This window comes from Lynx canadensis, chromosome A2, assembly GCF_007474595.2.
Source record: "Lynx canadensis isolate LIC74 chromosome A2, mLynCan4.pri.v2, whole genome shotgun sequence".
NCBI classification, from domain to species: domain Eukaryota; kingdom Metazoa; phylum Chordata; class Mammalia; order Carnivora; family Felidae; genus Lynx; species Lynx canadensis.
The window spans coordinates 59,170,522-59,183,034 of record NC_044304.2 but is presented as its reverse complement, the minus strand read 5'-3'; the positions used below and the strand labels follow the sequence as shown (position 1 = coordinate 59,183,034).

Below are 12,513 nucleotides of genomic sequence, written 5' to 3'. Positions count from 1 at the left end.
TGTATCTGATGTTTTTCTTATTCAAATTTTGATCATTAGAGTACTGCAAATAAAAGCCACAGTAAGATACCAATTCACACCTATTTGGAAGGCTATTACAAGAAAAAAATAAAGGGAAAATAACACTTGTTGGTGAGGATATTGAGAAACTGGAGTCCTTGTGCATTGTTTGTAGGAATGTACAATGGTAGCCATCGTGGAAAACGGGCTGGCAGTCTCTCAAAGGTGAAACATAGATTGCCATATGATCCCCCAATTCCACTCCTAGGTATGCTGAACCAGAGACTCAAACAGATACTTGGATGCCCATGTTCATAGTAATATTCATCACAATATCCAAAAGGTGGAAACTCAAGGGTCAATCAAGAGAGGAACAGAGAAGCAACATATCTATACAATGAAGTATTATTTAGGCATATCTAAACAGGAATGAAGTTCTGACACGTTATGAACAGATGAGCCTTGAAAACATTACGCTGAGTGAAATAAACCAAAGCACAAAAGGACAAATATTATGCGATTCTGCTTATCTGAGGTACTAAAATAGGCAGATTCATGAAGGCAGAAAAATAGAATAGACTTCACCGGGAGCTGCAGAGAAAAGCGACATGGAGAGTTATTTAATGGAGACCAAGTTTCAGTTTGGGAAGATCGAAAAAGTTCTGGAATGGATGGTGGTGATGGCTGCACAACATTGTGAATGTACTTAATGCCACTGAATTGTAATGGTAAAGAAAGAGCAGTCGATCAGTGCCCTTTAATATTTTTGTTGCATGAATTATTTTAGTAAAGTTTAGATTTCCAATTGATTCAAATTTTGTGCCTCTGGTTGAGGTTTTGGGTTCTTCCCCTATATTCCCTTTCTTCCCTCCTCCATCCCTCCCTTTCTATTCCTTTTCTTGTTAACAGTGGTTGCTGGATATCCTTCAGTGATGGTGTCATCTTTATCCTCTAAAGAGTCTCAAATCAGTATCACTAGGGTTAGGGACCTCCTACAGGGCATGGTGGAATGAGCTGCTTGGCTGTGCCACAGGCATGGCATGGGTGATTTTTTTTCCCTATAAATTTGAAGATTAGGATCCTTTTTGGTGATGGAGGCATAGGAGCAGTGCCAGCAACAAAGGCATTTGGGGGCGTGTGACCTCAACATGCCACACAGTAACTGCTCTTCCTTCACACAAGCAACAACTTGAGGGGCCAAGGATATCAGTCTTTCTGCCGAGCACCCTACGGATTGGGGTCGATGCCTGCTTGAGACACGCAACCAGTGGTCACAGGTTAAAAGTCACTCCCCTGACTCTAGACTCAGTTACGGCTTATGCTCAAGACATACGATTCAATCTGAGACACAGAGATGCAGCTCATGACACATGACCCAGGGCCACTTAAAGGAGAGTCCCACTTCTATGCTCCTGTCCCTAAATACCAAAGATCAGAAGTGAGTTAGGCCAGTTAAATCTTTCACAGAGGCTCGGCAGAACCATGCAAATGCAGCACGAAGCAGCACAGCTCAAAGTGCACGCTCACCAGCAGACAGCAAAGCCAGGAAAGTGTATTCCTCACATAGTGAGGCTTTCTGGGAGAGCAGGGCAGACTTCTCTGGTCCAAAAATGGCTCGAGAAAGCAAGGTAAGGAGATTAGATTGGAATTTTTAGAGTGGCTAGGGCGTGGACTGGAGTGAGGATTTGCATGCACGGGCTGGGGCTTGCATGTTTTGAACTTCCCATTGGGAACCAAGAAAGAACATCTGGGTCTTCTTAACAGCTTGCCCAGATATGGGCATAAGGGAAAAACCAAGGGGTAGCACTTAGAAGCTGTCAGCCAACATCAAAAAGTGGAGTCAGACTCTGTTACAACTAGTGTGTTTGTACCATTCACATTTTTAGTGGTTACTGATATAATTGGATTCGTATCTACTGCGTCTGTAACTGTTTTTGTTGCATTCATGTTTTCTTTTTACCATTTCCTCTAATTTTTAAAATTATTTATTTTTCAGAGAGAGAGAGAGCAAGCAGGGGAAGGGCAGAGAGGGAGACAGAACCCCAAGCAGGCTCTGTCCCTTCAGCACAGAGCCTGATGCGGGGCTTGAACCCACGAATCGTGCAATCATGACCTGAGCCGAAAACAAGAGTTGGGATGCTTAACCGACTGAGCACCCAGGCGCCCCGGTTTCCTCTACTTTTAATTGAGCATTTTATGTGATTGCATTTAATTTTCTCTTCACATATTATGTACTTCTTTTTGAAATTTAGTGATTGTTCTGGAGTTTCCAATATAGATTTCTAGCTTTCAAATAACACTATGCCACTTCAGACATTGTCTGAGAAACTCTTTGTTTCTCCTTCATATTTGAAGAATAATTTCCATAACATGGAATTTTTAAGTTGATGGATTTTCCCTTCAATGTGTAAAATATTTCACTCTCTTCTTTCATTCTCTTCTTGCTTTTATGGTTTCTGACAAAAAGGCTGCTGTAATTCTTATCCTTGTTTCTCTATAGGTCAGGTCTCCCCAGCCCCAGCTTATTTCAAGATGTTCTCTGTCTTTGATTTCCTATAGTTTGAACATGATTTTCCTAGCTAGAGCTTTTGGGACGCTTATCTTTCTTGGTATTCTTTGAGCTTCCTAGATCTGTGGTCTGGTGTCTGTAACTGACTCTGGGAAGTTCTCAGCTATTACTACATCAAACATTTCTTCTGGTCCATTCTTTCTTTTCTTTCTGGTGTTTAAATTACATGTTACATCTTTAGAAACTGTCCCACCATTCTTGGATGGTGTGTGTGTGTGTGTGTGTGTGTGTGTGTGTGTGTGTGTGTTCTTATTCCTTTTTTTTCTCTTTGTGTTTCAGTTTGGGATGTTTCTATCAGCCTATCTTCAGGTTCACCGATTCCCCCTTTGGTCATGTCCAGTCTCCTGATGATCCCATCAAAGGCATTTCCTCATTTCAGTTAGTGCTTTTGATTTCTAGCATTTCTTTCTGATTCTTAGAGTTTCCATCTCTCTGCTTATATTATTCATCTGTTCTTGCATGTTGTCCACTTTTTCCATTACAGCCCCTAGGATATTCACCATAGTTGCCTTCAAGTCCTGGTGTAATAATTACAACATCTCTGCCATATGAAGCGGTCTCTTCAAGCTTTGTTGTCTTTTAGTATGCCTTGTAATTTTCTTGTTCAAAGCCAGGAATGATGTACTAGGTAGAAAGGACTGAGGTAAAAAGGCCTTTAGTGTAAAGCTTTAGGTTTACAAGACTTGAATTTGTGAGTTTATAGTTTTCATCAAATTTATAAAGTTCCTCTCCAAGTATTGTTCTGCCTTTTGCTTCCTTTCCCTTTCTTGGACTCTAATTATATATGTTAAACCACTTGGTATTGTTCTAGAGTTCACGGAGTTGTCTTCTATTATTTTCCAGTCTTTTTTCTGTCCTTCAGTTTGGATAGTTTCTATCATTAGGTCTTTGAGTCGTTAATTTTTTTCTTCCATGGAATCTAATCTGCTGTTGATCCTATCCAATGAAATATTCTGTTCTGGTATTGTGAGGAAACAATGCAGAGGGTCTATTTTACTCACTTCTTACTTCTCTCTATAGCCAGGGCAGTGATCTCTGGCCAACCCCTGAAAACTAACTTCCTGGATATTTGCATAGTTACTAGTTAATGATGTTATGATATATGCCTGAAGCAGTGGCTCAAGATGAACCAGGCTACTTATAGCCTGACATGAAGATTTCCAATATGCACTTGACGCCTGACTTGGGGTCTGCACCATGACTGTGCACATAGCTATGTGACTAGTCCCCTTTTTTTTTTTAATTTTTTTTTCAACGTTTATTTATTTTTGGGACAGAGAGAGACAGAGCATGAACGGGGGAGGGGCAGAGAGAGAGGGAGACACAGAATCGGAAACAGGCTCCAGGCTCTGAGCCATCAGCCCAGAGCCCGAGGCGGGGCTCGAACCCACGGACCGCGAGATCGTGACCTGGCTGAAGTCGGACGCTTAACCGACTGCGCCACCCAGGCGCCCCAGTAGTCCCCTTTAAGAACTCTGAATTCCAGGGGCCCCTGGGTGGCTCAGTTGGTTAAGCATCGACTTCGGCTCAGGTCATGATCTTGCGGTTCAGGGGTTTGAGCCTCGCATCAGGTTCTGTGCTGACAGCTGGGAGCCTGGAGCGTGCTTGGGATTCTGTGGCTCCCTCTCTCTCTCTGTCCCTCCCGTGCTTTTCTTTCTAAGATAAATAAAACATTAAAAAAATTTTTTTAACCTAGTTTTTTCCAGCTTACTCTCCCGCTAACCCCTCACTCAAGTCACAAAACCTCCATACTCCACTTACCATCATACTATATGGATTTTAAGGTCTCTAGGTTCATAGTGTTAGTTCCACAGCTGAAATCTTCTCACCCGGTACCGGTCTTCTGAAATTTGTTGAGGCTAGCACAGGAAAATTTCATAAATATTCAACGTGTGCTTGAAATGAGTAAGTTTTTGTGTTGAATGTGATCTCCTTCCTAAATTCCTTAAACCGAGCTTGTTAATTGTATTATTCGAATCTACATTTTTACAGACTTTCCTGGTGTTTGATCTAATTACTGAGGAATATTAAAATCTCCACTATGACAGAGGATGTCGATGTTTCCTTGCAAATCTGTATGCATGTGCGTGTTACTAGGTGCATAGAAGTTTTACCTTCCAGGTAAACCTGTCACCATTATCTATGACCCACCTTTCCCCCAGGAAAGGAGATTACAAGAAAGAGATGAAGGGGGGCTGGAGAGTATGGGGGGGGGGGGCAATTACAGACAGGTTTACATCTAAGCCCAATCTTCTCCGTGCAAAGGAAAGAAAACTAGCCTTCCCAGTGGTCTGTTACTTGGACAGTGGTTAAAATTCTTTGGGTGAACTATTTACTTTCTCCTAAGAACACAGCCAAGCCCCCTTGCTGCTTCTGTGAAACACAGTATGTTTTTCGCTCACCCTCCCACTGTGGGGAAAAGCCCACCAGGGTCTCAGCTTTGCCCGAAGTTCCCTGTTCGAAACTTCACCTGGCCTTTGAGGGTTTTTGTACCATGGTCAGTGAAAAGCAGAACCCACTCCCACGCTTCCTGGTTTCACTTCACCTGGGGTCCTGCAAACCCTTGGCTGGTGCTCAGCAACACAGTAACGAAACACCTATCTAGAATTTCCATCGACCCCATCCAAAGCATCACCCAGAGCCACTCCAGATTGCTGCAAATCTTTGACATCCTGTTTATCCCTCATGGCTCAGTTCAAATGCAGCTGCTTTCATTAAACTCTGATCAATCAACAACCCCCCATCCTCACTTCCAATGGAAATTAATAGCATCTTCCCCCTTTTCACTGCTATTCCCACCTCAGTTACAGCAACAACGACACCCTGCCTTACTTCACAGGCAGTTATATTTATATCTTTGTCTCCCTAATAAAAAAAAAAGCAACTCATCGACCAGATCCTCTGTCAGGTCATTGGGTCCCTGTCCTCACTCCAGCCCTCTCTACTCCCTGCCTCCAGAGAGGGGGTCAAAATGTTCATCTACACATGGTGTTTCCCATCTTAAAATTTTTCTTTTAAATTTTTAACAAATGTTTATTTATTTTTGAGAGAGACAGACAGAGACAGAGCATGAGCGGGGGAGGGGCAGAGAGAGAGGGAGACACGGAATCTGAAGCAGGCTACAGGCTCTGAGCTGTTAGCACAGAGTGCGACGCGGGGCTCGAACTCAAAAGCAACGAGATCATGACCTAGGCTGAAGTCGGACGCTTAACCGACTGAGCCACCCAGGCGCCCCTTAAAATTTTTATTTTAAAACATATGCACAACTGTCCAATCCTGTGACAGTGGGCTCATGGCTGATGTCCTGTTCAAGAGAGCACTGCCTGCATCCCCTGTGTTGGGCTGCTCTGTGATGTGCTCTCCAAGAAAACAACAGATTTTCCACAAGGGCCTTGGATAGGCCCCCACTTCAAGGGCCTTTTAGATGCCACGAGGTGTGCAGATTCAAATGGAGTCTCCTACCACCAAACTCACTTACTGCATTTGACCATAATTAGATACAGACTGAATCCTTTTCAACAGTTTCAAATTAGCTATATTTCACATAATCCAGTATTGAAAACTTTTTAATATTACTCTTAAGATCAAGGTGGAGAAGAAATTACAGCATGCCTCTGACAGGAGATGCTAATAAGTGAGGACTCCAAGGTTGTTGCCACTGGGAACCAGGACAGGGCGAGGCACGAGGCAGGGGTCTGACGGTGGGTAAAGTGTAGGTAAGACTGAAACCTACATAGCGGGCACGAGTTTCTACTAACGCACCCAGGCCCCGCAGCCAGCTCCTCGAAGGCATTTCCAGGACACCCCCCATCAGCCACCACGCGGAATCCCAGGCCCATGTACTGAAGGCTCGCTATGTTGTAGTCCATTTCGTAACTCAGAAGATACTTTCACGGGAACCACGAAGCCAGGGGATAAAACAGGCAGCCACCTGGAAAAGCTAACTTGGATCCGTTGTGCGCTTGCAAGGTCCCTCAGAGGGAAACTTGATTCTGACGTGGAAGACCATCGGCCTTAGCTCACCTCACATCAGGCTCCGAGCTAAGACGTCAAGGAGGCAGCCTACCTGCCTCTCCCAGCCAGCCGAGGCCGCGGAGCACACGCCTGCTACTGAGGCCGTGGAGCACACGTCCGCTGCTGTCTGGTCTCCTCGTCTTTCCCATCTCTGTGTTGGTCCCGCGCAAGAGAGCAGGTGCATCAGCACAGACTCACTGTACGGGAGGGCATTCTTATCTGTGACAGGAATGGGGATGGGACAAGGAAAACCGAACAGCAGCGGGGCTAGCCTCAGCAGCCTTTCTGAGTGATGTCCAGTCCCGACGACTTGGTGATTTCCAAAGTCGTAAACACCTGTTCGAAAGGAAGAATGCCAAACACATTTATATTTAGCCATCGATGTTTCCGTATTGCTTTTAAGAAAGCACATGTTGAATAGTACATCGACATTAACCTTTAAAATATACAAAGCAGTTACTAATACAAAATCTTTCTGACAATGTGCTTTATAGTTTTTCAAATGACACCAGTTGAAATCAATAAACACGCAAACCTATCTCCGTACCTCACCACATGTGGGATGAATTCCAATGGTGTCATCGAGTAGCTGTTTTGTGAGCCCACATTTCATTGCAGCCGCAAATCCTTGGGTGACCTCACCAGCATTTGGTCCAAGAACATGGAATCCTATCACCCGATACTTTAATATGCAAGCATAAGAAAGAGAAGCCCTGTAGGTTAATGGTCTGAACAGGAATCTATTTATTGCAAGTTCACAGTTAACATTTATAGCATCTACTACAGAAAAAGAACTCTAATGCTGAACTGAGCAGAGAACATTATCATGAAACTGAACCACTGTAAGAATCTGTTAAATGAGCCAGTAAATGCACATCCAGAGTTAATTTGCACTCAAATTTACTAGAACAAGCAATTTACCCACTGCATGAAGGAGTTCATTAGTATTATGTAAATTTCCAAATTATGCTGAGATAGTGCTAAACAGCAACATAACAAATCTGAATTAAAGTCCAACGCTAGAATAATTCTAAGACAGCAGGTTACCCCGCTCCTAACATAACTAAGCGGAGATCAAGGAGTGGCCAGCACAGGGCTTTGCCCAGTCCTGAGTGTAGGGAGCGGCACGAGCAGACCCACCAAGACAGGAAGCAAGATTCAAACTGTCCTTTGGCCGATGTTTTTTTCATCAGACTCTTCTCTTCAATAGTGACCGTGAACAACAGATAAGGAGAGAGAAGGCAGAAGGGTCTCTGCCCACCTACATCTGGAGAAAGTGCCAAGAGCATGCGATCTCCTGCACATCTACTGGTGGATGGTCACAGAAGGCGGCGTTTCTCAGGGGGCAGGCCGTCAGAGGCCACGGGAGTGGGGGTGAGGAGTGGACTTCCCAGGGCCCCACGGAACTGGGGATCTCTGAGATGGTGCATTGTGCAGCAAAGTGGGGAAGGGGGAGCAGCCCAGAGCGACGAGAGACGTCTGATGGAAATCTCCACTTATAAATGAAAACGAAGACAGGTCTGTGAAAGGGAAAACCTTGTTCACAATTTTCACCATACAGCCACAGTAAGGGAGCAAGTACGAGGGCCATATTCTAAAAACAGCAATTTGGGAAGGAGTAAAAGGAGGGGCAGGGGACAGAGCAGAAGGCGTCCAAAGAGGGGTCGACAGACCTTGACATTCTGCCCCAGGTCCAGCAGTCAGAAACCACAGGCGGCTCCTGGCTTCAGCAGGGGCTCAACCAACGTGACCCCAATCCCACTCACGTAGGCAGCAGTGGCACGTGCAGACCATCTCTGCCTGCTCCCTTGGGAAAGGCCACCCACCGCTGGCAGGACAGTAAGCTCCATCACTCACGTCCAGAGTCACAACAAGCACCACACAACTACCACCACCCCCGGGTGCACAGCCGTGAATGTGTCACAGCCCTGGGGCATTTCTGGAGAGTTCTGACCAGCATCCCCCTCACCGCCCTGCACGCCTCTGCAAGGACCAAGGGACTAAGTTCTGGAGTTCTGGCTGACTTCACCTCAGGCACTGGGGCACATGCGAACTGGCCATGAGCCTGTGACACCTGTTTTCTGTTATGCTGAGAACCAGATGGATCCAGACACGTGGACTTAAACAAGAAGATGATGGTTACTTTGTAAACTTCGTACAAACATCACTTGTTGCTGTTCCTATTTATCTAATTTTGTTTTCTCTCCAAGATTATAAATTCTTTTTTTTTTTCAATGTTTATTTATTTTTGGGACAGAGAGAGACAGAGCATGAACGGGGGAGGGGCAGAGAGAGAGGGAGACACAGAATCGGAAACAGGCTCCAGGCTCTGAGCCATCAGCCCAGAGCCTGACGCGGGGCCCAAACTCACGGACCACGAGATCGTGACCTGGCTGAAGTCGGACGCTTAACCGACTGTGCCACCCAGGCACCCCTCCAAGATTATAAATTCTTAAAAAGGGAGAGACCAAGTCCTACTGCCTTCTGCACTCAGCCTTCTTTATTTACAAGTCGTAAATAAACTGCTTTCAGTTATCAATTCTAACTCATCTCTGTTAACAGGGAAGAAACTCCAATGGCCGGCTCTCCACCTGACAGATTCTTCTTTAATGAAAGCCTTCATTAGGAATCAGTTAATTGACTAGTTTTCAGGGGCGCCTGGGTGGCTCAGTCGGTTAAGCGTCCGACTTCAGCTCAGGTCATGATCTCACAGTTCATGAGTTCAAGCCCCGAGTCGGGCTCTGTGCTGACGGCTCAGAGCCTGGAGCCTGCTTCAGATTCTGTGTCTCCCTCTCTCTCTGCTCCGCCCCGCTCTGTCTCTCAAAAATAAATACACATTAAAAAAAATTTTTTTTTTTAATTACCTAGTTTTCACTTCATGCAAGCATTGCTTTCTAAATGCTTCTGATACACATCCAGCTTATAAACTGCACATAAACACACACATCCTACATTTTATTCGTTGATGACCAAAACTTTCATAGATCCTCTGGTTCTACACTGCCAAATTAGCGCTGGAAAGAGACAACTTTCAGTGATTTTGTTTTTCTGAAGGTATTAGTGAGCCACTTGTTCAGCCTCTACAAATACATCAACGGGGTAACCATTTGAAGGATTTCTGCCTTGCCCTGAAAGCCATCTTTAAAGACAATTCAAACCCCATCCTAGACTAAAAGCTACAGTTTAAAATGACGGCTTTTTAGCCTCCAAGCGTATTACGTACATTGTCGAATTTATTGCAAATTATCTTTGCGTAGCAAGTGTTGTTGTCCCTGCCAGCCACTGTCCACTCGAGAGGCCAGAAGAAGGTATGATACACCTGCAAGACATGGGAGACAGAGGCCAAGGTTAGTGTCTGCGAAAGCCACTCCCTGATACGTTCTTCAATGACATAAAGACGATAATGTCCGTAGCAGCTTTCAGAAAGTTCAAGGTTCACTTTGCAACAACGCGGATGGAACTAGACGGTATTATGCTAAACGAAATTAGTTGGAGAAAGACAAGTATCATATGACTTCACTCATATGAGGACTTTAAGATAAAAAACAGATGAACATAAGGGAAGGGAAGCAAAAATAATATAAAAACAGAGAGGGAGACAAAACACAAGAGACTCTTAAATATAGAGAACAAACTGAGGGTTGCTGGAGGGGTTGTGGGAGGGGGGATGGGCTAAATGGGTAAGGGGCATTAAGGAGGACACTTGTTGGGATGAGCACTGGGTGTTATACATAGGGGATGAATCACTGGAATCTACTCCCGAAATCATTATTGCTCTATATGCTAACTTGGATATAAATTAAAAATAAATAAATAATAATTAAAAAAAAAAAAGTAATTGCAAGTTTGATGATCTCAACTTTGTGTCTGATGGGAGGACCTGGGCCACAGCTCCTAAAATACCAACTACACAAGTGTGTGGGCCTCTTCCCCCCCGCCCCCCCCCCAGCCCCCACCTTGGCTCAGCTGTTAGTCCAGAAAAATCTCCTAATTAACTAAACTCAATTTTCAAACATTGATAGCATGCTACTCTCCAGGGCAATGCAGCAGGCCCTGGTCACCTGAGAAGGTAAATAAAGACTTCGATTCTGCTTCAGTGAATTTGCAGCCTGCCTACAAGGTTCACAGTGACCCCAAATGTAGGAAAAACAGAAGAAATGAAATCGTCCCAGCCGCTCAAGGATATTCAGAACACAACCTCTGCTCCTTGAGAGCCGTCACTCCAAGCACTCTGCGCGTACCTCTAAGGTTCCCCCATCTGGCTCGGTCAGCGAGGAACCAGGACGAGGACCACATGCCCTGCTCTCACAGGGGCTACGTCTCCCCAGCCTGCTCCTTCTAATCGCTCCATATAGAAGGCAATGGATTATCATCAGTTGTCAGGATAAGAAATGTACTCCCAAGTAAAATCCATAATGGAAGGATTTAAGTACGGATTCTTTGTCCTTTAATAAGATGACGTATTTTATATTTTGAATAAAGTCTTTAGTGTTTTTATAAAAATGATATAAGGTTATCACAATAATGCAGTGCAGAAAGTCACTAAGTGAGAAAAAACAAAACAAAACAAATCCATCTCCCAGAAATAACTATTTTAAATGCTAGGGAAGTATCAACTGTTGGTGCACAGGTAATAATGATGAAATTTTTATTTGAAAGATATAGAACATAGTTACTTGTAATAAAAAACGTTAGATTTGGGGGGCCTGGGGGGCTCAGTCGGTTAAGCATCCGACTTCGGCTCAGGTCACGATCTCACGGTTTGTGTATTTCGGGGCTCGAATACACAAACACTCTGTGTCTCTCTGTCTCTCTGTAATAAATAAACGTTAAAAATAAAATAAATAAAAAACGTTAGATTGAACTTGTATCTAACAGAAGAAAAAAACGTCTCCCACACATTTTATGTATTTATTTAAAATTTTTTTAACGTTTATTTTATTTTTGAGAGAGAGAGAGACAGATAGAACACGAGCAGGGGAGGGGCAGAGAGAGAGGGAGACACAGAATCCCAAGCAGACTCCAGGCTCCGAGCTGTCAGACACAGAGCCCGACGTGGGGCTCGAACTCACAAACCGTGAGATCATGACCTGAGCCGAAGTCAGACGTCCAACCGACTGAGCCACCCAGGCGCCCCATTTTATTATCTTTTTAATGTTTATTTATTTTGAGAGAGAGCATGTGTGCATGCAAGAATGTGAGGGGGAGGGGCAGAGAGAGTGAGAGATTAAGAGTGAGAGAGAGAAAGAGAGAGAAGAAGGGAGAGAATCCCAAGCAGGCTCTGCGCCATCAGCACAGAGCCTGACGCCGGGCTTGATCTCATGAACTGTGAGAGCATGACCTGAGCCAAAATCAAGAGGAAATCAAGTGTCTGATGCTCAACCGAGCCACCTAGGCACCCCTCCCGCGTATTCTATCACAAACTTTTCAATCTCTGTGGCTATCTGGAAGAGAAGATAAATGTTTCATAACCTCAAGATAGTAGTTCCTAAAATACAGGCTGAGAAGAGAGACGATGAAAACTCTGCTGTTTTAAACAAGATTTGCCCAACTGCACGCTTGTTTCTGATTCGTCCTATGCCGCCCGCTGTAGGGATTACGGGGGTGTGCACTGACACGTCCCACTGCCCTCTCGTTCTTTCTCGGGTTTTTGCTCTGTTTTTTTCCTTTTGGTACTTTGAAGATTTTTATTTTATTTAAGTCTTTGGTCCTCCTGGTTCAAAGCGGGTGTGAAGTATGGATCTAACTTTACTTTTCTCCTGGATGGCCATCCACTTATTCCAACACCCTTAAATAATTTAATATAAAACACCACCTTTACCATGCATGAATTCTTCTAAGCATCCAAATCAATTTCTGGGTTTCATATTCTGTTCCGCTCATCTTTCCGTCCATCTGTATGTCACTATGGCATGATTTTAATTACTGTG

The 12,513-nt window shown here is 44.3% G+C and overlaps 1 protein-coding gene across 1 annotated transcript in view; it reads right to left on the bottom strand.

Moving 5' to 3' along the window:
* Positions 1–6,119: 6,119 nt before the first annotated feature.
* The window catches only part of TXNRD3 (thioredoxin reductase 3), a gene marked incomplete at its 5' end in the record, with an annotated part of 68,049 nt that continues 61,655 nt past the window's right edge, over positions 6,120–12,513 (bottom strand). Inside the window, 3 exons of the mRNA XM_030296415.1 lie at positions 6,120–6,919; positions 7,131–7,265; positions 9,807–9,902. Coding sequence (XP_030152275.1) covers positions 6,857–6,919; positions 7,131–7,265; positions 9,807–9,902 — 294 coding nt within the window. The remainder of the gene's footprint in view (positions 6,920–7,130; positions 7,266–9,806; positions 9,903–12,513) is intronic.